This window comes from Neolamprologus brichardi, chromosome 5 (assembly GCF_056152115.1).
Source record: "Neolamprologus brichardi isolate AB-2024 chromosome 5, ASM5615211v1, whole genome shotgun sequence".
NCBI classification, from domain to species: Eukaryota; Metazoa; Chordata; class Actinopteri; order Cichliformes; family Cichlidae; genus Neolamprologus; species Neolamprologus brichardi.
This window is the reverse complement of record NC_142108.1, coordinates 12663852-12691838: the sequence shown is the minus strand read 5'-3', so window position 1 is coordinate 12691838 and position 27987 is coordinate 12663852. Positions and strand designations below refer to the sequence as shown.

At 39.9% G+C, this 27987-nt stretch overlaps 1 protein-coding gene across 5 annotated transcripts; it reads left to right on the top strand.

Annotated features, from left to right (window-relative positions):
- The first annotated feature begins 255 nt into the window (after window positions 1-255).
- On the top strand, window positions 256-27956 carry elmo2 (engulfment and cell motility 2). Of its 5 annotated transcripts, none has more exons than XM_087840674.1 (23): window positions 256-360; window positions 5492-5556; window positions 5742-5840; window positions 7533-7573; window positions 9850-9922; window positions 10002-10052; window positions 10636-10805; window positions 11619-11718; window positions 12172-12323; window positions 13875-13953; window positions 16041-16076; window positions 16425-16475; window positions 17200-17322; window positions 17713-17832; window positions 17949-18053; window positions 18145-18253; window positions 18435-18571; window positions 20639-20802; window positions 21994-22106; window positions 22194-22301; window positions 22454-22536; window positions 22646-22723; window positions 23469-27956. In XM_087840674.1, exons 3-23 carry the CDS (start codon window positions 5763-5765, stop codon window positions 23667-23669), a joined length of 2172 nt encoding a protein of 723 aa, XP_087696800.1. In that variant the 5' UTR covers window positions 256-360; window positions 5492-5556; window positions 5742-5762; the 3' UTR covers window positions 23670-27956. The 5 variants fall into 5 exon arrangements, with proteins under 5 accessions (XP_087696800.1, XP_087696801.1, XP_087696799.1 ...); XM_087840675.1 differs by having other exon boundaries at window positions 5492-5561; window positions 12172-12317; XM_087840673.1 differs by having other exon boundaries at window positions 5492-5561.
- The last annotated feature ends 31 nt before the right edge of the window (window positions 27957-27987 follow it).

The following is a 27987-nucleotide window of genomic DNA, read 5'->3' as shown; positions in this document are numbered from 1 at the left end:
GATGGTCTTCTCCAAGAATAATTGTTTTAAAACCTAAAAGATCCATTCTCCCCGCTCTCTGAAACTATTATTAAAGATTTATAATGTATTTATTAAAGCCAGACCATTTATCCTTTTCTAAATTGATTTGTAATTAACCATTCGGTAGCTATCCGGACCACACAGTGAAATATGAACAGTATGTAAGGGTTAAAGTGAGACGCCAGATAGAGAGTGCACAAATGATGAGGAGCCTGCCTCATTTGCAGACGGTGACATGGTGTCCCGCCTACAAGGCGTGGAACCGCGTCTCCTTTTCACGAGGATTTCACTGGGGACAGAGGGAGATACCGAGAGCACCATCGATGGCCAGGACACGGGGTGAGTAGCACCAAGTATGACATTAGCAGATAAGTACCCCTCGTTAAAACCATCCGGCGAAGCCGATGAGCATCTTCTGCTCGGGTGACGGGCTGTATCCTGACTGCAATGGAGGAAAAGACGGGGACAGGCTGGGCTGGATGATTGAATAACACTAGCCGCCTTCTGAGGAATAACGGTGGTGCTCACTGTAATAGCGAGTGAGTTTGCTATTAATCAGAGGCAGAGAACAGCAAGAGACGTTAGCCGCTGTTTAATTAAGAAAACGACACGATCATGAGTTGTGATTCATTACGCTAAACATCACAAGGTTGCAAATGCAGCCTTTCAATGCACCAGTCGGTGGGCTTCTGTTAACCACAGCTTTGATCCTGACTAATCGATCACCAACAATTACGCTTTAAACATTTTAAGTTTAAGTTTCTGATTAAACAAGCGTGGATGGTTATATTAATGATGGCTGAGAATGAGCGGCGAAGAGGATATCAGCCTTCTTAATTGCCAGAGGATGACTGTTATCGCTCTCTGGGCTACCAGAAGATAAATTTGCCTTAATTGTTTTTTTAAGACAAATTACCAAGGCTGTTTTTTTTCCTCAGACAGCAGCTATCGTATAACCAGAAGGGGCGCCACTGCGCATGATCAAGTAGGCAACTAGCTGTCATCAAAGTTAGGCGCTTCTCAGTTTTTCATGTGTGAACCCGTTTTTTAATGCCCACCGGCCTGGATGGGAGCCCCGAACCACATTTAAAACCACAGTAAAATGGCGTCAGAAACATCCGGGTCGCGGTGAGAAGTAGCTGGTGGCGCCGGGGGGATACAAAAAGTTGGGAGTCTTTTGAATTTAGGCTCCGACCACACTGTTGGGTTTCTTTTCAGGCTTGAGCTTCTTAGCAGTAGTTGCTAAGCTACCACCACAGCGCGTGCAGCCAAATAAAAAGCTCCCAGTGCGCGCGGCAGCCGCGAATCCAGTCATACCAGCCAGATGACAGGCCCGCAGAAAGTGGAAAGAAAATAGTTCCCATCGCTTTTCATCAGTATGTCTGCTGTGTACAGAGTCACCCGAAATGGACAAAACCAGCAGGTATTTTGAAATGTCGAGGAAGGAGAAACGCAGGTGTAGTCACTGCATAGTCCTGTGGGATAAAGTAAAGGGTATCGATCACAAGTAAATACAGTGCCAGTACTGCCGATACCGATACTTTTAACTTAGAAATGCAGCTTATGTAGGGGAGAGCAATGTGTCATCACTTATGAGGTGAATCACCATTAGTTTGCAAATTCTGAGCACATTTTAATCACCACTGTGATTTTTACTTTCTGCAATAATTAGTTAACAAAATAAAACACACTTCATTTTTTATGAAGACCTGTTTCTAAAGGACTTTGGTTCAACTTCTGATGTCTAAATGTCCTATGGGCTATAAATAAAATAGATGTGACATTTAACACAAAAACTGTGACATATTTTATAATCTCCCCAAAAGAATGTATTTAACACAGTTCAGTGGGCAAAATACTGAACATAGAGGTTAAAAACAAAGTATTGATGCTATTGTGCTATTATCAATTCAATACCAGTGTTGGTATTGATACTATTGCTTTTTGGACCAAGCTGCCTACCTCTAGTGCACCTCTGGTTCACTTGAATGACTGACATACCTAAGTTACGCTGATCTATAGACTATCCACAGAGAGCTTATTAATAACAATTTTGTTTTTTCTTTTCCACCAATAGAGATGATTTACTAAAAACACAAACCTTGTCTACAGAATATAATTGGAGATGTTTAGTAAGAAAAGCACAAGGGATACCTGATTCTAAATTCTGTCTGACTTTTTTGGTTTCATAGCTCTCAGGCTGAAAAAAATGCATTGTGACTTCTTATATTTACAGAAATGAATCCTGAAATATGCCCGATATCAGTTGGTTAGTTACAGTAATCTTTGTCTTTCAGGGAACAAGCAAATAAGAACAAATATTACTCATTTTACTTTTACAACATGATGGATGACTCTTTTACTAACCACTATTGCTCATGGTTCTGCTGTGTTTCATCACTGGCTGTGGTTTCAGTTTTTGACCTAGCTGTTTATTAACATAAATATCTAATTGGCCAATCACATTGCAGCATCTCCATGCAGTTAGACATGTATACATGGTCAAGATGAGCTGCTGAAGTTCAAACCAAGCATGAGAATGGGGAAGAAATGTGAACAACTTTGAGCGTTGTTGGTGTCAGACAGCCCATCTGACACCAACAATGCTCAGAAATTGCTGATATACTGGAATTGTCCTACACAAAAATCTCTGGCGGCTTACAGAGAATGTCAGTTCTCTGGGTAAAAATGCCTTATTAAGTTTAGAGGTGAGAGGAGAATGGCCAGACTGTTTTGAGCTGATATTAAGGTAATAGTAACTTAATTACAACTCGTTAAAAGTACAGTAAAGATGCAGAAGAATGTCTTTGAACACCAAGACAACATGTCAAACTTTCAAGCAGATGGGTTCTGGCAGCAGAAGACCACACTGAGTGCCCCTTCAGTCAGCTAAGGACAGAAAACTAACGCTACAATTCACACGAAAATTGAACAGTTGAAGATCGGAAAAACATTGCCTGGTCTGATAATTTCTGTTGCAACATTCAGGCCGTAGGGTCAGAAATGGCATAAACAACATGAAAGCCGGGATCCATCCTACTGTGTATCAACAGTTCAAGCTGGTGTCATAGAATGGGAGATATTTTTTGCCTACCCGAGAATTGTTGGTGACCATGTCCGTCACTTTATCACCACAGTGTATCCACATACTGATGACTGCTTCAAGCAGGATAAACTGGAAACAGTTCAAGAAACCGGTTTCTTGAACATGAGAATGAGCTCACTGTACTCAAATGGCCTCCACAGTCTCAGTCCAATAGAGCACTTTTGAGATGTGGTCATAGATGACGTCAATATGCGGGCCACAAGTTTGAGACCCCTGGTTTATAGTAACAGATACTTTTTGTTTGTGCAGATATTTAGCCACATGTCATTGCTGAATAGGGCTGGAGGCTGGACTGGGACAAAAAATCATCCCTGGCCGATGGTATAAGTTTGATTATGGATATTGAAGCAGTCGTATTGCAGCATGTGACAATAATTAAAAGCTACGCTTTAGCTATTAGTAGTGGCTCATGGTCATTTTACCTGAATCCTTGAATCTCTCCCTTTCTAAATATCTCCCTCTGTGTATTTTCTTACCACGTTAATTGAATTTTCCTTGTCTCTTCCTCACTTCTCCACAGCTGGTGCTAGCAGCAGTTAATTTGCTGTATCTATTATTAGTTTCTTTTTATTGTTTTCTCTCAGCTCCACCATCGCCACTTCTTCCACACAAAACTTTTTCTACAAGCTGCGTGAGCACACAGCGACGGTAGGGGAAGAGCTGGTCGTGTTAAGAGATTTGACTGGGAGATCCAGTGTCAGTAATAAAAATGAACAAATGGACTGCTGTCGGCGCATCCCAAAAGTGCGTCGGCCCACCGGGAAAATGCCAACCCTAGTGCTGTACATCAGTACAAGAACATGTGGAAAATGTTTTTAATATATTTTCTTTGTAAGAGAACAGGCCATTTAGCAGATATTAGAGATCAGAGATTATATAATGGACAGTCTGCCAGTATTCTGTCATGTATTATTAATTTTTCCTCTTTCTTCATCATAATAAATATTTATTTTAGGCATAATTCACTCAGTGGTATTTTCAGACTCCACTGATAACTTGTTTACTTGATGTAAATGTTAATGCTGTATATCAGTCTGTTAAGCTGTGTTCTGACACTATCACAGTTGAGTGATCCCCTAGTCCAAAGATGAAAGGATTTGTGCATGCTAATTATTTAAAGTACAAGAGCTTAAATCTTTATCCCAACTTTGATCAGGAGAAGCTGGCATCTGCGGTGCAACGATATACTGACAGCTCATGCTGCATTCTCTAAAGAATGAACTTAAACTCAAGAACAAACTGTGCTTTATTTCGTGACTGATCAAAGGATCATGGTGTCAGACATCACATCCACTGATATAAAATGGCAGGCAAACGTATTTATAGAACAAACATTCAAACTCTTCAGAAAGACTGTGCCGCAGTGCTGGAAATATCACTACGCTGATAAATCTCTAGGGAATACAGTTGTTGGTTCAGTTCGTTTCACAAAGGTTTGTCTCCCGTGTAACAGTAGGGCAGTGCTTTACTTCGCAAATGAGTAGCTGAGCTTTACAAAGCGCTTTGTATCCTGAAAGCACCCTGAATGCAAAGAGCCATTTGGGAAACAGCAGTGTTTCTTTTCTTTACAGCTGTCTCCCAATCAGACGGCTTTTCCTGCTCGCCTCGTGTCTGAGCAGAGGGGGATATCGGTGTGTTGCCAAAGACCGGTCCCTGCTGTGCTCTTCCTGCTTTTGTATCGTCGAGCTTTTTTTGTTGCAAATCGTGAAAAATATGTTTAATAAGCGTCGGTGTTCTGCTGAAATTAGGGGTTAAAGGTGAGGCCTGACTAAACAAGAGTGCAAATAAAAGTCAGAACAGTTATAAAAACTGAACTACTGCAAACACGCAGGCTACACGAGAGTGAGCGTTATAAAGGAATTTGAGTTCAAACGGAGCAGATGGCCAGAAGGTAACATCCCATATTGTTCCAATTAATAACCATTTTTCACACAGTTTTTGGATTCGTACACGCTCTATTTATCTTTACTTCTTCATTGCCAAAATACAAAATGTGAAAAGGAAATAAAAGAGACGTTTTCAGTAATAACTAAACTGTAATAATTTACCGGTGTAATAATGTTTTTGCATAGAGGGAGCAGAGCGAGCTGGAAATGAAGGTAATTAGGTTATGCTTTGCAAATAATATGCAGATATGTCAAGGGCAACATAATTCAGCAGACCAGACTCAGCTGGCAGAAAGCTTGACCCAGCCAAGATATTTATGTGACTGTGTGTGTGTGTTTGTGTGGGTGGTTTTGTGAAACAGTCATGCTTATTGATCTGTTCTCTGACAGATTCAGTTCACTGAAGAGAAAATGCAGCAACTGAGCGAATTGAGCTTTTGGGTCTGCATGACCAGGCTGTGTTTTTCTATGTTCACAGGGGAGCTGACACAGAGGTTTATGCAGCAGAGCTGTGACAGCGACTGACGCTTTCAACAGTTATCAGTTAGGTGATGTACAACCCCAGATTCATACTAATATTCTCATTGTCTGACTCTTGAGCCACATAGCTCAGTAAGGCAGTTCTTTGTATTTTTAATCATCATTTATTTGAAGAGTAACATTTAAATGTAGTGGTTCCGAAAGTCTCTGAATGACTGGTGTTATTTATTTTCCTTTTTTTTCTACAGGGTGCTAACTAAAACACGGCCATGCCTCCCCCATCTGACATTGTGAAGGTGGCTATTGAATGGCCTGGTGCCAATGCTCAGCTAATAGAGATGGACCAGGTATGCATGAGTACAACAAATGACTTAAATCCTCACAATGCCTCTAAGAACTTATCTTCCTCTAGCTATTACAGTGAATCATTCAATTCAGTTCAGTTTTATTTATGTAGTGCCACAACAACGGGTCGCCTCAAGGCTCTTTATGTTATAATGTAAAAATCCTACAGGAACAGAGAGAGAGAATCCCAACAATCAAGCTGTGTCCCATTTCAGGGTCTGCACGCTTGAAGTATGCGCACTACGCGTACTACGTACTGTGCGTACTATAAGTACGAGAAGTGCGGAAGTGAGAGGCTTGTGAAATGGGACGGTATATGCTTCGTCGCGCTGTTCAGGTTGCCTAGCAACCATGATACTAACCGCGAGACATGTTACATACAGCTTTGTTTGACAGAAATGAAGGAGAAAATTGTTTTGTTGGTCAATCATTTTTGTCATGACATCACTTTGATTAGTTGAGTATCTGAGGCTGAGACCACAGGACTGTAAAACATGATTCAAGGGCTTCATTTCTGTACTGAACAGTCATTTAAGATTAGCTAGTAAATAATAATTAGTTAATGTTGTTCATGAGACTAAAGTCATCTCACTGTGGTAATGTAAATATAATATGGCCAATATTATAGTATTGTCAGATTATTATGATATATCTATATCTATCTATCTATCTATCTATATATCTATATATCTATATATATATATATATCACTGACTTTCAGCTTGTTGTGTTTGTGGATATATGACTGACTTTAATTATCCATAAAATCATCAGATTCTCTGTAAGATTAAGGTCGACTATATGTATATTTAGAAGTAGAGGCTTTAAAACCAAGTTAATGCTGAAAGTACAAACATCACTAGTGTCACATAACTTTGCCGACATGTGGCCAACAGCAATGTTGTAATGTTCTTCATTATTAAACATTCGCACATGAATAAGTGACGTCATATTCAGTACTTACTTTTGACAGTTCACTTTTCGGCCGCTCCCTTCTGCCGTATTTTGCGGCAAAATTATCCACACCCACCGCCGCGCTATGAATTGTGGGATATATGGGACCACGAAGCGTGCACCGGACCACGCTTGATATTTGGGTAAATCAACGGCACATTTGGAGTATGCATTTCAAGTACACTTCGAATTGGGACAGCCGTCGTCGCGTGGCGGTGACGTAACCGCACTTAAAATGCGTACTTCAAGCGTGCAGACCCTGAAATGGGACACAGCGTCAGATGACTCCCTATGAGAAAGCACTTGGCAATAGTGGGAAGGAAAAACTAATTTTTAACAGGAAGAAACTTCCAGCAGAACTGGGCTCATGGAGGGGTGGCCATGCGTCATGAGTGGTTGGGAGGTGAGGGGAGGAAGACGGGCCAAAAGACACACTGTGGAAGAGAGCCAGAGATTTATAATAACTAATGATTAAATGCAGAGAGGTGTATAAACACACATGGGCTGTAAAGAGTTGAGTGAAGAATAAACGAAGTGCGTAACAGGAATGGGAATAACAATTAAAGGGGAGGAAATTATGTGCGGCTTTAATGTGAAAATTTCATGTATGCAAAATACGAAAGTACCCCAACTGGCAGATTTGATAGATAGTGCCATTTGAGGAGGGATGATTCATGATTCCTTTAAGTCCTTTAATGTTGAATTTTTCAAGTCTGTAAGTTTCTTTCCCCTCTTTGCAGAAAAGACCTTTGTCCTCAATAATTCGGGAAGTATGTGATGGGTAAGTATTACTCCTGTATGTTTTAATTGTTTCCAAAGGTATGTTCTGTAGGATTACTTAAAATATTTGAGATTTATTTAGTTTCTAAAGTGTTAGCTATAATGAACTAGACTTTGCAGGGCGACCAAATTTTTCAGTGGTGCGACTAAAAAAAAATATTTCGGGTAACAAAAAAAAAAAAATCTCTGCAACTCTCCGTGTGGTCAACAACAGACACACATTATGCCCCTATCGTGGACTAAACCAATCAGAGATAGTCAGGGGCGGGACCTCTCTGATCGGCCGTGGTCCAGTTGAAAGTGCAGGTGGAAGAGAGAGGTGAGTAGCTTGAATAAAGCGATATCGATTCATTAACGGATTCCACACAAAGACGTAAACACAGAGCGGACCCGACGCATCAGAATCAGCTTTGTCTTTCTCGGCTTTCTCACCCGACGGCCCGTACACGGACACACTGTGGGAGCTTAGCGATTCTGATGCGTCGGGTACGCTGTGTTTATGTCTTTTTTGCGCTGATTCTGAGCTGCAGGTTTTGTCTCTCTCCAACCAAAATTCACCGAGCCAGCAGCAAAAGAAGCAGCAAACTACGCTTCACATTTGATCTTGAATTGAATTCGTCTTAAATTCCCTCTGACTTTTGCTGTTTTGCTTCCACCACAATAAAAATCACACTTCCTGCACAGCTCTCTCTCTCTCTCTCTGTGTACTTCAGGAACAGATTTCCGTCTCAAATCTCTGTTTTCTGCATTATTCATTTGCTTATTACCCACCAGTCTACCGTTGTTTACAGCGCTGTCTTTTTCTTTTTTCACTTAAATGACCACAAGAAAGCCTCATTTCTGCTGTTCAATACTGAAGAAATTTAAACTTCTTAAAAATGCAAAATTGCAGAATATTTTTAAGGTTATCTGCTATAAAAAGCCAGACCAGGAAAATCTCCTTCATGTTTTTCTGTTTTATTCTCAGTTACTTTCACACAAAGGCATCTGCTGTGATGTTCACAATTCTGATGAAGTCTCATGTGTATCAGTACTGATAAATGATCAGAATTATAATATTTCTGACTGTCTGAGGCTAAATTGAATCAAATCAGGACTTTGAGAACCGGTATCGAATGGATTATAGGAATCAGTGATGATACCCAGCCCTAGTGAGCAGCCTAGGCCTGACAGAAGTGGATGTAGCTGTGGGTAATAAGAAAACATGAAAAGAACTATTGATAACCTTTTTGTTAAGTTAAGGCCTGATCCGTCTGAAATTCATAGCCAGTGCTCTGACACGGTGCCATCAATCTTTGAATGCTGAAAAAGCACAGTGTATCCAGGAAACACATTATATGCTGCAATGAATGCACTGCCCAAGTGTCCCCTCTCCCCACTGTCTTTCAGCAGCAGACAGCAGCAAACAGGTCGTCAGAGGAGCCGAGATGATGATTAAGTTTAACATTTTCTACAATATTGACAAAGCACTTTAAGCACAAGTTTGTTAGTTAATAATTTAGAAATGAATATTGTCTGTATGCCCCCCCCCCCCAAAAAAAGAAAGTGCACATGTAAAACTGCGGTGTTAAGCGATGCGGTTGAAAAATTTGAGTGCGCCTAACTTTTGTGCCGGTACGCCTAAATTTTTTAAGTTAGGCGTACTGGTGCGCCCATGTCAAAAAGTTAGTCTAGAGCCCTGCTTTAGTGATTAGTAGAATCTAATTATAATACTGAAAGCTTTATTACAGATAGCTCAATCAAATGGTAGATCTAAGGAGCACATTAGTTAAGAAGCAGTGAAAGCCCAGAAAAAAGATGATACATGTTATTCTCTTAGATCTGCGTCGTTAAGGTCTATGTGGAAAAGCTAAACTGACATGAGAAAATGCTTATGATGACCACATTTACTGCTGTAACACCACACATAACCCTGTTTGGACTTTTTTGCACCTAAGTGATGGCTATTACAGATTTTATCCCACCCATCCAGCTCTTAGCCTGGCTCCATCTACCCACTGCCTCCTTTTACCATCTGAAACAGAAAATTCTTTGCACTTTACTGTAAACACCCACTGAGTGATTCTCCTCCACAGCCTCTCGTGTTTGCTGCTCGTGTAAATACAACTGCTGAAGGCAACAATCTGACTTCGAGCAACCTTTTGTTCATGCATACCAGAGTATGCTTACATTTCTACAGTGTGTTCTACTAATTTTTTTCTTTATTTTCCTAGTATGCAAAACTGATATTGAATATTAATTCTTTAGCAAACATTTTCTCTCTGCTTTTGTCTCCAGCTGGTCTTTGTCTGGCTCAGAGCAGTTTGCCCTGCGTTATGCTGATGGTCCTCAGCTTTATATCACTGAGCAGGTGAGCTTCATTGTTTTCTTTCTAACCTTGAGATGAGGACTTTATGAATCAATACTGAACTCTGTTGTAATCCTTTCAGAGTCGTGGCGACATCAAGAACGGGACCATTCTTCGATTAGCAATTTCTCCTGTGAGTGAAAAATGTGGCATTGATTTGAAAGTGCCATAGCTATACATTTGCTGGAGAAGCGCTCTCTTGTGTGACAAAATAAATACAAAAATATATTAAATGCTTATGTTTTGCATGTCTTATAAGGTGCACTCACTGTTAACAATAATAGCCATTAAATCAGCCAATCACGTGGCAGCAACTCTGTGCATTCATGCATGTGGACATGGTGAAGATGACCTGCTGAAGTTCAAATGAAGCATCAGCATGGGGAAGAAAAATGATTTAAGTGACTTTGGATGAGGCGTGGTTGTTGGTGCTCGACAGGCATGTTTTGAGTATTTCAGAAACTGCTGATCTTTAATTATATAATAAAAGCAAGGTGTACCTAAAAAAGGTTAGTGTATATATCTTGCACTTTATAAAACACTGGTCTCATAAAAGATCACATTAACATTTGCTATTGTAGCTAATAGAAAATTATTGAAATGTATTATTCCACATGGGCTATAAGTTTCTCCATATATGTTTACAGTAAATTCAGTGACCTGGACAAAGTGATGAAGGTATCATGACACTGATTGATCGTGTTTGTCTCTGACAGGCTCGTGCTGCTCGCCAGCTCCTGGAGAGGATCCAGTCCCATGGCATCGATGCTCGCCTCGAGGCTCTGAAGGAGCTCGCCAAGCTCTCTGCAGATCCAACCTTTGCTGCAGAGTTCATCAACATGGAAGGCATTGGGACGCTGGCTCGTCTTGTGGAGAGCGGCACTCAGTGAGTTTTTTTACCCCTCAGCCAGTCAAACTGATACCATTGGTGACCTTGTTCTCAAGGTCAGAGGTCAAGTTTTCTGAAAAGCTTATACTACTTGATATTTGTGAAGGAGGCGATGTAAGATTTTGAAATTAATACCATAGGTGCATCTTCTAGGACAGCAATCCCCAACCCCCGGGCCACGGACTGGTACCGGGCCGCGAAAGTTGAGGCTCAGGTGTGAAATTTATGGTTTTTAGGGTTTTTTTAAATCAGTTTTTAGCATTATTTTTTATAGTTTTATCGTTAACTTGGTTTCCCTGGGTCTTTTCCCATGTGTTATGAATACATATTTTATTTATCCGTGACACCTTAAAGGCCAGTCTGGTCCCTGGCGCAACAAAAGGTTGGGGACCACTGTTCTAGCAGGCTGAGGGGTAACGTTTTTGTTTTGTTTTTTACAGCTGACAGAGCTGATCGATGACTGTGTGTTGTATCATCTTTGTTGAATTTGCAAAGCTTGGCATTGCTTAATGGCAGTGCTGTAAACTGCTAAGGCTATTAGCAATTTTTAAAGAACATCAGTTTCCTTTACTTTTGCTGCTTCCCTCTAAATCCACTACTTGCACTTTTAAGCTCAGTTCACATTCATTTAGTGATTTTATTTATATATTACAGTTGAATTACTTGTGGAGGTCAAATAAAGCCACTTAGTCAAAAAGATAAGTTTTGGCTTTTTAAAATCTGCCCTCGTATCAGGATTTCTGTAAAGTTAATCTAAATGTTAACGTGTGACCTGAAAGGCCTGCCCTGACTGTACTTCACTCTCTTCAGCTTTGGTGAAATGTTGGCCTTCACTCTCACTGCCTTCCTGGAACTAATGGATCATGGCATTGTGTCCTGGGACCTTATCTCATTGTCCTTCATCAAGCAGGTACTTCTTCTAACAAAAGAACAATTCATAGGACACATTTTTCATTTCAGTGAAACACCACTGTACAACTTTCCACTTTAAGAAAACGAAACTAAACTTCAAGGTCGGTCATTTTTATGCCTTTTTATCTTTCCACTTTTCTTTAATTGCACTTTTTCTTTGACCTCTTTTTCTACACAAATGCCGGAAATGTGTGGGTACTGTTGCTGAGCAACTACTCACATAATTTGGAGCTCATTCTGTGTTTATGTAAATAGTTTTCTCTGGAAAACTTCATCCTAGCCTTGGCAGCCACTTGGGAGAATTTTGCAGAACTCTTGATTTTGTTTTCTTTGTACTGGATAAAAATATTCTACTCAATTTTTGTCGAAATGAACCAAATAAACCAAGAAATGAAACAAAGAAACAAAATTAGTTTCTCTGTGTTAACCGGTTTTCTCTGTGCTCACTTAGATTGCGGGCTACGTCAACCAGCCGATGGTGGACGTGTCCATCCTGCAGCGCTCCTTGGCCATCCTCGAGAGCATGGTTCTGAACAGCCATAGCCTCTACCATCGGGTGGCACAGGAGATCACCGTGGGACAGCTCATCGGGCACTTGCAAGTGTGAGCACACACACACGCACAGGGGCTTCCTGCGCTCTGAAATGGGGGAAAGTGGAGGGTATAGAAGTGTGGGGTGACTGGATAGAAAAGGTTGCTGTGAGTTTTGTTTCTGTTTATGTGGATGGGTATGGGTGCACAGATGATTCCAATCAAACAGCATTGCTGTTATAAGATTTTTGTTGTTGCTGAAAACTCCCATGAAAAGACCAAAACCAACAAGTTAGGAGGACACAAAACCCCCAAAAAGGGGGTCGAACACAGGACATGGAGAAAGCATACAACCTGAATACACAGGGTGGGCAGGGTGACTAATCAGGGAACATAGAGGATGGAAAACAGCTGAAGAATCACGCAGTAAGTAATGCTGAAAACACCATGAACCAACCAAACTAACCAAAACTCAAAGAACTCCTAACCAAGAACCTGACGCATAGTGTTGATGGAAACTACTTTTACTACATGTATCAGGCTGCCAGTTTCGTTATAATCAGATGAAGGAATGCCTGGTGTGAATGTTAGTGGTGACCTTAAGTAGTTAATCTGCTCTGTTTGCTCAAGTGTACAAGTGTCAAACATAAGGCCCAGAATTGTCCCGATGCAGACTCTCAGCCCACTGGATGGGGCCTTTCACTTAAGAACAAGGCAAAGAGAGCATACATTTTCATATGTTTTACAGCTTTTCTTACTGATAAAAACCTGCTCCATGGCCATTATTACTGTTCTCACAATTTAACCCCAAATACTTGGGCTTAATTCTGTTTCTTACATATATCTCAGGGATTAAATGTGTAGATAAACGTATTTACACTGACAGGATGGGGAATTTCACTGTTCTGGCCCATTTAGGATCAAAGTGGGCTGTATGTGGCCCACGATGTAAAATGAGTTTGACATGCCTGCTCTGGTGAGTTTTCACAGCAGCACGACTGCATATGAGTCACTCGCAAAATCAAATCAAATCTCTGTGCTAGTTATAACGATGATACATTTTGTATTATGAACAACAGTGGAGCCCTATGAAATAATGAAAATGAATCTTCTTCTTTTGGATACTGCCTTTAGGGGGCGCATCATCTGCCTCCATGTCACCCCTGTCTCATCCTCCTCTCTCACACCAACCCTCTGCATGTCCTCCTTCACTTCTTTCATGAATCTTCTCTGTGCTCTTTCTCTTTTCCTCCTGCCTGGCAGCTCCATAGTCATCATACTTTGTCCAGTATATCCATTATCCCTCCTATGTACATATCCACATCATATATGCCTCACTAATAATATTAGGTATAAGATCAAAAAGCATTTTCTGTTTCGATAAACTCAAAGTTGGTTTTGGTCTTTTTATTGGAGTAAAGCCAAAGTTTAGAAAAATGTCACGTAGCAAAACTAAAGACTGGTGCAAAGAAGACGCTTCTATCCTGTACCCATCCCAGGTGTTTGTTTTAATGGTAATTAGACTATTTTTTTATGCAGTTAGCCTGTAGTTTTGTTCCTGTGCGGAGATTTGCAGAGCATGCTGCTTCTAACTGGTTGTTGCGCTGCTGGATATTCCTTCAGGTCAAACCAGGAGATCCAGACGTACGCCATCGCTCTCATCAATGCTCTCTTCCTGAAGGCACCAGAGGACAGACGGCAGGTCGGTGCACTGCACTAACAGCACAGACACAAGGACCGACCTAACAGACCTAACTGATATACTAATATTAAATCTTCATATTTCATCCTAAAGAAATCCACTTATACATAATAGACATTGATTCATAACATTTGTGGTGTCATGGAGAGCTGCAGACAGTGGCTCACCGTGGTTTCTAATGTGCGCACCAGTAGGCCAATTAAAGCTAATTTCACGAACAGACGTCTGTCTGCCAGCTGTCATGCTGTGGATTCAGCCATCGCTGCAATGACAGTCTCACTCCAGATACTTTCCTTTGAGGTTTGTACATTTGTTTTGCTGCAGTTTTTCCAGAGCAGCTCAGTGAGGTTAACTGGCCACCCATCTGCAAGTGACTGATGGTTGTTTGCGTCTTTTAGAAAAAGAAGTCGGAAAACAGAAAACAATGAGTTTTAAGAAAGCAGCTTCTTTCCATTTAAGGACTGTTCTCAATGTTATTCATGTGTAATATATCACATCGCATTACATTGCATTTCTATTTCTATTTTCAGTTTTTAAGTTGATTCAAGGAGATTCGAACAAAAACAAATTGAATCTCGAGTATTTATGTTGTTCAGATAAATGTACAAATACCGAAGATGGAAGTGTTTCTGTCCCACCTGTCACCGCCATCCGTCCTCTCTCTCCTAACTCCAGCATGCTTCAGAGTTTAACCTTGTTTAATACACCTTACATGCAGTTGTGTGCTTTTCTAAATTATCGTTCTCCTTGTAAACTTTGATTTGCAGTTTATGCCAGAAATTGTATTGTAACATAGAAAACACAACATTTCTTGAAATAATGTCCTATAATAAATGTAGTAGTACTTACAGTATGTAGACGTTTTCTACTAAAACGCTTTCTAACTACAGGCCTCATTCATGCAGTCTCACAAACGCATTCATGATTTTAACCTAACAGTCACACACTCAATTGGGCAATTTGGGGTTCAGTACGTTGGCAAAGGGTACTTTGAGATGCATACTAGAGGAGCTGGGGATCACACCACCGGCCTTCCAATTAGTTAAACAACTTGCTTTACTTCCTGAGTTACAACTCTCAATTAAAATGTTTTAACTAAGCCAAAGAATTTAGATAACACTAAAAAATAATTATTACTTGTTGCTGTCCTCTGTCAGTACAAACCCTCCATTTACACAAATTGACGATATCTGTTTACATTTTTTAAAGGATTTTTCAACAGCAAAACATGACACCTTACATTTTTAATATTACTTTTTTAGTTATTTTTAGTTTTAGTGATTTTAATTGTTACTAAGGCTGTGCAGCTGCAGATTTGCAACACCTGGTTTATACTTAAAGTGTCCCAAATGCAAAGGTGCTAAAATCCTCAGTCCTCATTCAGCTTTAAAGTTCTAAAAAATTCAAGTGTACACTCAATTATATTTAATCTCAAGATAAAGTATTTTCCTTAATTTACTGTGCAGTGCACCAGTTTTGTTTTTACCGTAACAGGAAACGGTATGCAAAGGGCTTTTAATGTTCATTCCAGTTGCTGTTGTTGACCACTGGAGGGCGAAGTGAGTCAATTATACTGAAAAAACAGCAGAAATGCATCCTGTGTTTAGCTCGCGCTGTGGCATTACAGTAATTACCGTCTAAATGCCAGTTTTCACCTCATTTAGAAAATACGCATAAAGTAGCACCTCAGCTTTTAGATATATGGATCTCTCAGCATCAGTTTTCGATGTTTTTCTTTTTTCTTATAAAAGAAGAGAAGCAGGGAGGAATCAGAAGAGACTAACATGTTTACAGTACACACATGAGAGCAGCCAGTAAGCCTCAGTGATTTGCATGTTTAATGGTAGTTCTAAGCATCAACCTGCTACTCTGTGGGTTGATAAATCCTGCCGTGGGTGATGGTTTATAAACGTACTTTACGTGGGGTGCATTAGGTGATGTGTGACTGCTGATTTTTATTTGATGCTGTTTCATGTTCTTATTTCGTTGCATGCTGTGACGGTGATGTATCTCATGGTCCATGTGCGTGCACGTTTTATTTCCATTACTGTTACACCCACACTACTCCTCCCACTCTGAACCCGTAGGAGGAGTATACTAACCCGCTGGAGCAGCACCTCACCGTGAGTACACATCCCTCTTTAGCTCATATCATCTTTTCCACCTCTCGTTCACTGTCTGATCCTTTCTGTGTCATGGAAAGCCGCTGCATAAACCCTCAAATTAAGCCAGACCATAGCTTGCTGCACCAGCAGACAGACTTGTCACCGACCGTGAGATATTTTACAGAAGGTGCGAAAGGCAAATGGTTTAAACCATAGATCAAAATCTAGCTTTAGATTATTTCTTCAAAATTCTCATTTATCCATAGGTCGATGTCAGTAAAATTATCATTGGGTGCGATTCTAGTTTGTAGTAAATCATCTTTTCTGAATTGATTTTTGTGGAGTAATGTCTGTCTTTACCCTCAGGAAATGGCAAGCTCTTTGGCTCAGAAACACCTGCGCTCCATCATCCTCAATGTGAGTATCAAGTCTGAAACTCAGACACTAAAACGTAGCAGAGCTTTCATTTGATGGCTGTTAAGCTTTCCAAGTACTTTAAACAATTCCCATTGAAAGTGTCAGGAACTACTTCCAATAAAACTCCCGAAAACCTTGGTGATACACAATACTTGCGTTCATCCGCCTTTGAGACTTTACAGTGTTGGCGTTTGGTGATGGTTTAGACCCTTGAACAAAGAGCTGGTCACAATTTGGAAAGTGGAAAGCTTTACTCACAGAACCACCAAATGTGATATGGGGCCAAGTCTATGAAGTGGAACAAAATCTCCTCTGAAAATGATTCCTTTTGGCATTTGTCTGAAAGCCCCTGGTTGAACTGGCTGCAAATGGCTGCAAGTTAGGAAGTGCTGCACTCAAGCCTCCTGGAATAAGGAAATGTCCTAGAGCAGCTCCACCATTGTGCTCTTTCATGCACTGTTAGTGTGACCTGGTTATCTACTAGATAAATGTTTGTGCTGTTTTATTTTTTATTGTTATTTCAGACAAATTGTAATCATGGTGTATGTAAGAAAACTGCTTATCTTGCTTCTAATTAGAAAAATAATACAATTCATTTGGTCCTTTTTTGTTATATTCCATCAGTAGCTTTGGTTTGTTCTGCTTCATATGATATGCTGCTTGTTTACAAATTTGCAGCCATCATAAAGGCTCAGCTACATATCCCTCTGCTCCTCCTTTCCAGCACGTCATCAGAGGAAATCGACCAATCAAAGCAGAAATGGCACATCAGTTATATGTGCTGCAGGTGTTGACTTTTAACCTTTTGGAAGAACGGATGATGACAAAAATGGATCCTAATGACCAGGTGAATTCTGTGATTATTTCCATGTTGCTATGCAGTGGTTTGTGTGATTTGAATGTAAAGTAATCTGATCGTCTGGAGCATGTTTAAAGAAGCAACATGTTCAGCTGAATGGAAATAGCAGGATCCTGAAAAAGTGTAATTAGAGACACCCGTCTACCAGTGACATGTGCACTGTCAGAGCTGCTTTAAGTGTAACAAGTGGACCAGAAAATTAAAGTTTTCCTGTATATTTTCCACTGCTTGTTTACAGCCATTCACTCTCTGCCGATTGACTTAGCCTTTTTGCCTTTTTCATTTCATTCCTTTGCAGCTGTGTGTTATTTATTCATTTATTTCATTTAAGTTCATTTATGCTAAAATGCTCCAAACATGTTATTTTTTCTCTCACAGGCTCAGAGAGACATCATTTTTGAGCTACGCAGAATTGCCTTCGATGGAGAAAACGACCCCACTGGCACAGAGAAAAGAAAGGCCATGTACACCAAGGACTACAAGATGCTGGGCTTCACTGTGAGTCTCCGCTAGAGATTTCAGTTTCTTCTGGAATGATCTGGAGGTTGAAATCGGCCCAGTTTGGTGCAATTCTTTCTGTCTCTTCACTCACATTATCTCTATTTAAAATGCAGAACCACGTGAACCCAGCTATGGACTTTACCCAGACGCCACCAGGGATGCTGGCTCTGGACAACATGCTGTATCTAGCCAAAGTTCACCAGGACACGTACATCAGGGTCAGTGCTGGTCTCACGCATGACTTTGCCGAGTTTACAGAGCCAGCAAAGTGTTCCACAACACGTTAACACGTTTCCCTACTCATGACAGATTGTTCTGGAGAACAGCAGCCGAGAAGATAAACACGAGTGTCCTTTTGGCCGCTGTGCCATCGAACTTACTCGAATGCTGTGTGAGATACTCCAAGTTGGAGAACTGCGTAAGCAGCTTTGCATATGTTGCTGTTGTATTTCAGTGTCACTCTATCCCTTAATGTTTTTTACATTTTTGTTAAATTTGATATTGAACTTGCTCCTCGATTGCAAAATGGTGTGATATGGAATAAGTGTGTCTCCCTCATGCTTCATGTTTTTCATTTAGAAATCTTTTCTTTTGTGTAGCTAATGAAGGCTGCAACGATTATCATCCCATGTTCTTCACCCATGACCGGGCATGGGAGGAGTTCTTCTGTGTCTGCATCCAGCTGCTTAATAAAACTTGGAAGGAGATGAGAGCCACAGCTGAGGACTTCAACAAGGTCAGTGTAAATGTGTTGAACATACACAACACATTTACATGTCAACATTTCCACCCTAGACAACCTTTTATATCATTTGAAATAGTATAAACCATACTGCCACATGTTAGACCATGTGATATATTGATTGGTTTATAGATGGATGGTGCAATGGTGCAAGCCTTTTCGTAGAGCCACTTATATGACAGCCATTACAAACCCAAAATACTACCTTTTCAAACTCTGTGAAGTAAAAGTACTATTAGTATAGTTAATTGTGTGTAATTAAACTAAACACAGAAAATATAGTCAGATTGTTTGAAGTTCCTGGGAAAAATGAAAATGGAATTCTCTGAGTTTAGTTTAAAATACATGTTTAATTACATTTACGTAAATTTTACTTTATTTATCTGTGTTGTGGAGTAGAGAGAGTGTGTGACTCCTGAGCCCAAACTGGGAGCTGGTTCCACTGTGAAGGTGAAGGCTCTGCCTCCCATTCTATTTGTATTTCCCATTCTACTGCCAGAAACTCAAAGAAACACAAGTAAATCTGAGCTCTAAGACTAGAGTGCTTTCGTTTGGCTAATATGTTATTGTAAAGTCTTTAAGATATCACCGTGCCTGATCATTTGATCTGATCATGTGAATATAATCTATTTCCAGTCCCTTTAGACTGATTATTTTCATGGTAAAACTTTCTTTGAAGTAGAGTGACTCCACACTCTCTCGTCCTCACCTGTAATCATGCACCTTGGACTCTGCACTGTTACACGACACAGCTTCAAGTTACAATACTGGATTAATTCAGTCATACGTATTCAAATACATTAAGTTGGTAGATAAGAATATTAATGTGTTTTTTGTATTGCTCCCTATAATAATAAAAACGTAGTAGCTTGACCACAGTCTTGTTATATAATATAATTAATATTGTGTTGGTTGTCAGCCCTACTGAGTGAGTTTGTGTTTTGAACAATGTCACTTCAAAGTGCTGGTGCACTGCATTCAAGCTAGAAATACTCAGCAATGGAGGGAAATAAAGAAGGAGCAGAATGTCTGTTGGTGTTTTGTCTTTATTTGATAGTAGCAGTAGAGGTAGCTGGGAAAGTGTTAGAGCAGGTCATTTTCGTACACGCCACCAGTCGATCACAGGACTCGGCTGCTGATGCTGCTCTCATCCATGTGGTTGGTGTGAATGCTAACTACTTGGTTTGTGTCAAAAACAGAAATTGTTCAGGAATGTGTGCTTTGATTTTTGTAATCAGATTCACCCAAACAGTGAATATTCACGACTTTGGTGAACCCCACGACTTTCTCTTTTTTCAGAAGAACACATTAATTCCTCTCTGTTGGCTAATCATTTTGGCAGTTCCTTAACTCAGTTTTTTTTTCTCCATCATTAGGTCAAGAATTTTACTCTGTACAATATTTCGACAAAAAATGTTTGTAAAACATAGACCTGTCTATGAGCCACGGCTGTACTTTCCTTCATTAGCTAATTTTCAAGTGGTAATCTGAAATAATTAAGTGCTAATTATGGAAAAGTCACCACGCTGACATAACCTAACTAAAATGATGATTTAACAAGACGGTACGATTGTAAACACAAGCACTCAAATGTCATACCAAGGGCAGTGATGTTGAGTACAGTAGGAGCTCATCATTACCAAATACACACCATCCATCCAGAGCAGACTGTGTTTGACAGGTATCACTGTGAGGAATATCAGGCGTAACACTGACACAACTGTAGCTGCTGTGTTCTGCATTGTGTGACCGAGCAGTTCACTGGAGCAAACAGTTGAAAGGTTTTCGGTTTATTAAATAATGCATGACAGTTACTACCTCGAAAGACATTTAATGAAATGAACAGGGATACACAAAGCTGTTTTGTGTATAGAGTGATTTAAATATTAATACCTTTTAAACATATTTCAGTCAGCGGTTTTAGCTTCTTCCCTGGAGAATGAGGGTTCATTAAAAGCCAGCGTTACTACTCTACGGTGTACTGTACCCATGTTAGCATTCGGGAGGGTATGTCATCTTTTCTTACTCGTCTTTGTGTATGTTTGGTTAAACCCTCACCAGGTGATGCAAGTGGTCCGTGAGCAGATCACCAGAGCTCTGGCCATGAAACCGTCGTCCATAGACCAGCTGAAGACTAAGCTGCGAGGCCTCAACTATTCAGAGATTCTGCGTCTGCGGCAGTCAGAACGAATGAGCCAGGATGATTTCCAGTCTCCACCCATCATGTCAGTTTGTGTCCACACTACTTTTCTTTCTCATTACCTGCCTTGAGAATGTGGCTGTAATTTTTTTTCCCCTTTGCTTCGCAAGTCTGTCAGACTGTTGTGGTGTCTGATCCTAGAAACACCTGCTGCACTTGGTGTTACTGCAAAGTTAGGGCGAAGGCAGTTTTGAGTTTTTTGGGTTGTTTGTATATGTTTGGACATTTTAGGACACATGTCAACATGATAGGATTAAAGATATGACCATGAAGCTTTACATTGTTGTTGCTGAGATCAAAATGAAGGTCAAGAATAGGCGGGTGCTGGAGGTAAACCTCACTCACATAGTGTTTCCCAGAAGAGGCATCTCTTTCGTCTTTATCTGATGGACAAGCCAACTCTGTTTATAAAGCACTTTAAAAACAGCAACCACTGTCTGAAGGGCTGAACATAAGAATAAAAATACATTATAATAAAATATTTAATAAATGAAGAAAAAAATTGGCTCGAAGCCGAGCAGAGGAGGTGCGTCTTAGGAGCAAATTTGAAAATGGCCAGTGAAGAGGCCGATGTGTAGCGGCAACGAACTCCACAATTTGAAAGCTGCACCTGCAAAAGGCTTGTTCCCTCTACACCTCCACGCACGGAGTGGAAGCTGATTGGCTGAAAGACCCGGCAAGAAGAGGATTGGACTGCAGTAATGGTGTCTGTATTGAGATTGATAGTGTGGGAAAATGGTAGTGATGTGAAGAACAGACTAGCAGCTGAACACCCAGGAAAGCAGGCAGATGAGTGATTACAGATCTTCCTTATTGAACTTCAATAAGGAAGCACAGGCTTCATTTTAAAATGAACTCAGAGCAGTGAAGATAAAAGAGGAGTAATGTGCTGACTCTTCCGTGTTCCAGTTAAAATCCAGCAGTTGCGCCAGCTTGAAACGAGACAGGGAGCACTCACCAATGTACAAAGACAGAGCTCTGATAAAGGCATGGATCACTGTTTTAGAGTGACCCATGACCCATATAGCTGTACTGCTCTGACTGTCCAGTCTTAAGTAATTCTCCGTCCTAAAACCCACGTTTGTCACAGTAGGTGCCACTGGGCCCACGACAACATGGACTTTCCCACGATGCTTGTGTACTCGGCTGTGGTCTCTAGCATTTGAGGAGTTTTAAATCCTATCCGAACTGTGTTCTTTGCGTTTTTGTGCTGCAGTGAGTTGCGGGAGAGAATTCAGCCCGAGATCTTAGAGCTCATCAAGCAACAGCGACTCAACCGGCTGTGCGAGGGAAGCTGCTTCCGTAAACTGGGCAACCGTCGAAGGCAAGGTACAGTACAGCATCAGAGCAATCGCTTTGCTCTTATGAATGAGCGCTGATAGTAAACAATGCACCTTGTCCTCTTCTTTTATCTAGAAAAGTTTTGGTTCTGCAGACTCTCTCTGAATCACAAAGTGCTGCACTACGGGGACTTGGATGAGTCACCTCAGGGTGAAGTGCCTTTTGAGCTACTCAGTGACAAGAGTAAGACACTATAGTGGTTCCATCTGCCTGATAATAAGTCTTTCATAACACAGACAATGACACTGTCACCAGCAGAGCACGCCGCGTCCGTCACAAGGCTGACCTTAATAGGTGAATATGATTATGTGTTTGTTTCTTCTGTTTTTCCCCAGTCCCCGTCTCTGACATTAAGTCTGTGGTGACAGGGAAGGACTGCCCTCATATGAAGGAGAAAAGTGCTCTAAAACAGAACAAGGTAGTGTCATTTTCTTTCTTTTTAATTGCCATTCTAGTCTCATTGCTGCCCTTTAATTCTGTGCTGCCGCTCGGTGTAGAAACTCTGTTTGACCTGCTGATTCCCTCAGGAGGTGCTGGAGTTGGCCTTCTCTGTCCTCTATGATCCCGATGAAACACTTAATTTTGTTGCACCCAACAAATACGAGGTAAGCTCATATGTGCACGATAACGCGACAGCTGTTCTTCCTTTTGTTTGGCACATGTGAAAACTTAAATCCGCACTGATTAGTATTTCTATTATTAAAACCTGGTTGTTTGTGTGGCGGGCTTGGAAAGAATTAGCTTTAACTCCCCCTGAATTGCACATCCTTGTGGAACACTTTAGCATCATTAACTTCTTTACTTTGTTTTACAGTCAGCAAATCTACTGATTTGCCTTAGTCTCACAGCTCTCATCATCCTCATTTCCAGCGACAGCAGGCAGCTGAATAAGCTCTGACAGATTTGCTGTATGTTACCTTCCCAGCACTAAACGGCAGACAGATAAAGTTAGCAACCAGCTGGTGAACACAGCAGCTAAAGAGCCAGATATTTCCCTTGGCAATTGGTGTAAAGCAGAATGTGAGTTAATATTGCACTTACTTTTGCCAGGTGGATGGAAACACTTCCAAATGAAGTCCAAGTTGTTCGGTGTTTGCCACTTATGTGAACTGTCAGCTGTTTGCTAATACATTGTCTATATTGACTTTAAAAGGTGATAAAATGGGTGTTAATGCAGGTTTTTTTTATTATTGTAAAACAAAAAAATATTTCAAAAGTAGCGTAAGAGGCTGGTCCGGGTGTTCGTTGTATAACTTTCAGCTAAAAGCCTAAAAGCTGCTGTCAGAAATCAGCTAATATATAGACTTGGCTGTGTTTCACCTTCATGTTTCTGTGTGTGCATATGTGCAGTATTGTATCTGGACTGATGGGCTGTGTGCGCTGCTGGGCAGAGAGATGGGCAGTGACCTGACACGCAGTGACCTAGATACTCTCATCAGCATGGAGATGAAGCTCCGCCTCCTCGACCTTGAGAACATCACGATCCCGGAAGCGCCGCCTCCTGTGCCAAAGGAGCCTAGCTCATATAACTTCACCTACAACTACAGCTGAGATGTGTGCGTGCGTGCGTGTGTATGTGTGTTTGCAATGCATGCATGTGTTTGTCAAGGACGAGTATGCTCAATTTTTTGATGAATTTAGCAAATATGTGGAAAAGGCTACTTTGATTTTTTTTTTTTTTTTTTTTTTTCTTTAAACATTTCAGAACCTTGGAGGCTTGTACTTGTTTGTGACGCTGGATAGGAAAGATGTGTTTTATCGCCTGATAGAGAGGTCAGAAGTCAGGGTTTGGTAGAGAAATGTTCTCCTGGAAGAGCTGAAAGAGATGAAATGAGAGAATCTCATCTATCGGAGCGTTTCAAGCAGACTGCAGATTTTCTCTTCTTGTTATTTGCCATATAAAGGTGGACATGAACAAAGATGAAAAGATCAAAATCTACAAATGAATGTTTACATTTTAGTCCAACTTGAAGCATGAGACACTTGCCGTTTCCACGGCAACTAAGAACGAAGTAGCCAGTTTGAAATACTGTGTTCACTCCGATACTGCCTGCTACTCCATGTGTACAGATGTACAGTACAGTGTAATCACTTCCACACCGTGCTCCTCATCGTGGTCTTATTAATATTAATATATCTCATATGCAATGGATTAATTTAAAAAGGATTAGACATGTGAGAAAGCTTGAGATGTAAGATGTATAGAGCAGAAGCAGGTAATGTGTAACTATGTTCCCTTACACTTTGTTTTGTTTGTCATACATGGGACAAAACGTTTATCAGTAGGAATTATAGCTTTCCAGAGTCCAAATGATAATATAGAAAAACGATGGTGAGGTGTAACTAAATTTAAAAAATGTTATTATAAAAGACCAGAAAACTGACGAATGGTTACATTTGGGAAGTTGGAATATTTGCATTTAAGCATTTTCTTTTTCTTAAGGGTGTCAGGTGATTAATTATTCAACCAGCCATTTCAGCTCCACACATGATGATACAGTCATATGTCTGTTGTGGCTTCAGTTAACTGAGTAGCATTGATGCTGCTTCTTTCTTCACACCACTACACTCTTTCCATAGGCCTGTTACACAGTGTGAACGTACTCTACCATATAAAGGATTAATGAAATTGTTTAAGTGTTTCTTGCCAAATGTAGGTGTCTGTAAGTGTGTGTCTGTGTGTGCAGATTTTTTAGGTCTGTGTGTGTTTTTTTTATGTGGAGAGACTGAGGGCAAAATCTCTATATTTAAGGTCACGCTGCTTGTTAAAGTCGGGGTCAAAGCCCTGACATCAAACACAATTAAAAGACATAAATCATGTGAACTTTTTTTCAATCATACTCACTGCATTGCCTTATCACACGCTCATATGTTGATAATGAAACACTACAACACACTAAGATATGCTTATATATCTGCTCATATGAAGAGTTCATAAGTGTTGTATAAGCAAATAATTATTTATAGACACAATATAACACACTTCTAATACTATTTCATGTCCACATATGTTAATAGTTACAATACTGTGCAAAGGTCTTGAGCCATCCCTCACTTCTTTATATGGACCCAGACTTGCGAGTCATTTTTAAAGTGGTCTTGAGCAATAGTTCTCCATCCTTTCTATCTTTGTCTTTTTGTTAATTTTCAGTCCAGTTCTTGCATGTGAACATTTTCAAAGGAATGTTTTCTTGTTGTTTGTGAAGCCACTTAACACCAACTTTTGAATAATTTACTCATAAACATAAATAAGTCCTAACTCAAGGGATAAACCAGTATTGTGTCTACATATAACAGACAGCTTAACAAAAAAAATCAAAAACATGTTTATTCTCAAAAAGCTATTCGCCCCCAAAATTGGCATATTTCAGCATGGTACAGTGTGCATTCTTAAAAGGACACTGGATAACAGCAGGGGCAGGCCAAAAAAACCCCAAAACTGTCTACAGCAGATCAACAATATGTGAAACTCATGCCCGTAAGAAATAAAGATTAAACAAAAATAAGTCCTGTAAAGACCGCACACCTCTATTGATCCATCTACTGTTCACTGAAGCCTCAATAGCAACTTAACGGCCAGTGGTGGTTCAAATATTTGTCACTATATATGGTTGAGGTCAGAACAAAGACACAACAGTGAGTATGGGTGAAGTGTTGGGATCTTATTTCTGAAGCACGAGTGGAGAAAAGTACCGTCAGATTTTGATCCACCATGCAGTACCATCTGGGAAATACCTGATTTGACTCATTTTTCATTATTACATTGATCCCAAACACACTGCCAATGCAGTAAAAGCTTTGATGGAAAAAACTTTAATGGAAAAAAAAACCCTGTGAAACACTCAGTCATGGATTGGCCTACCCAGAGTCTGGACCTCAACATTATTAAAGCCCTGTGGGATCATTGTGAAAGATAATGAAACAAAAACCAGCCAACATCCAACCAGAACTTTGAATTACCTTCATGAAGCCTGGAGAACTATTACAGAAGCGCACTTAAAGAAATTACCAGTAAGAATTTCTAAGAGATTTCATACAGTGTAAAAGAATAAAGGTGATCATACCAAATATTGACTTTAAAGCTTGTTAGAATTGTACAAACCCTGTTTTTGCTTTACATGATGAATTTCCATGTATGTTTGCACAGGTTTTAAATCACTTCTTTCCCATATTGCAATATAAAAAAACGAGTGCTCTAAGACTTTCAAACAGTGTTGTACAAAGTGGATTATAAATCCTCCAATTACTGTTTACATTTAGTGTGTATTATATTGAAACTATCAGATTATCTAGGCTAACACTTATGTTATACTGTGTTGCTAAAATGTTTTCAGTGTCCTAGTTGGTGACAAAGACTTTAGTTAACACTTAAATCAGCTACAGCTCCATTATAATTTGTTATAAATAGTTTATTGATTTACTGTTAATGCAGTAAATACATACAGTTATTAAGAACTTTATTTGGAAAGTTCATCCTACAGAGTGTTAAAAAAGTGTGAACATATAAGTCATGAATTAATCAGCATTTGGAGCTTTGATTTCCAAATTTTTTATCAAGCAGTGCAAAGGCAAGCAGGAAAAACGAGAGGACATAAAACACAATCAAATGCACAGAAGGAGACTAAAACAGAGCAGCATCTAGTTCTGCTCATATATCATAGTGAAGTATGGAGCATTGTGTGTGCTTTGTACACAGTGGTAATAATTACAGTATTGTTGCTTGATGTCATTTTCTAATTTCCACATAGTTTCTGGTTCAAAACTTTGTCTTCTGAACCAGAACTAATTACTTGTGTCATTTGTTAATGCAGAGTAGAATTATATTTTTGTAACTGATCGTACGATTTTGTCAGTCTTGAAGAGAATGGGAACTAACAGTGGCATTTTCACTTCACGTCAGTGGGTGGGGGTACATTCAGCATGCTCACGTCACACTGAAAACACCTCACATAATTTAGGACACCAACTCCAGCAACTTCTTATGATGTCAGCTTGTGAAGAGGTTTACATTTGAAATTTTTTCTTGTTGTTTTTTGTTTGTTGTTTTTTGACTGATGCTGAAGGATTAACGGGTCAATTTCGCTGGTTAGTGTTACGTTGAGCCAAAGAGTTCAATTCGAGGCAACTAATGAAAACACAAGAACGCAGGCAAACTACTAAAAGATTTTTCAGCATTTATCAACGTGAGAAAACAACCACATGCTGAAATGCCGTCAGAATAAATGCAGAAACCTGGATATAAACAGAATATGAAACTGTGACACAACTTAAAAGACACTAACATCATCTTTCACCTTCAAAAGCGACAAGCTACGGTATGCTCATCAATATTTAATGATCCCTAAAAAGATTTTCATTGTATTTGCAGCGACTTCTGTGTATCCTAATGCATGAATAATTGCTATCATTTTTATTATTTTTTGCTAAATCTGTTGTCAGATTTGAATATTTGATGAATATTTTCTAAAGTTGCTCCAAAGTAAGTTGCAGTATTTTGAGCTCTCTGGGCTTCCGTACACTTTTTTTTATTTCAGAAAGTAAATGGACCATTAAGCTGTGTTCAGAAATCAGCTCAAACAGGTTGGCAACGACAACATATTACAGGAAGTAAAGGAGCATTGCGTTGGATGTACAGTTTGACTTTGAGGTTTTTGCATCTGGCTCTCTTTTACATGACTTGCTAAACTATTTATTTACACTTGGTAGTGACAGTAAAGAATGACAAAGTAACATAAATTTAAAACATGGTATACATATGAGTCATTGTATGTATATACAGTATTGTGTTGCCTTATTGAAGAAATGTATTATGTTTTGTGTGAATAAATGCAAACTAACTACTGATGAAAGTGTTTTTTTATTTTAGGTG

Coding starts and splice junctions, on each gene's coding strand:
- elmo2 (XM_087840674.1), top strand. CDS start 5,763: ATGCCTCCCCCATCTGACATTGTGAAGGTGGCTATTGAATGGCCTGGT. Junction 11,719..12,171: donor CATTGTCCTTCATCAAGCAG/GTACTTCTTCTA, acceptor GTGCTCACTTAG/ATTGCGGGCTACGTCAACCA. Junction 16,476..17,199: donor TGCGCTCCATCATCCTCAAT/GTGAGTATCAAG, acceptor CCTCCTTTCCAG/CACGTCATCAGAGGAAATCG.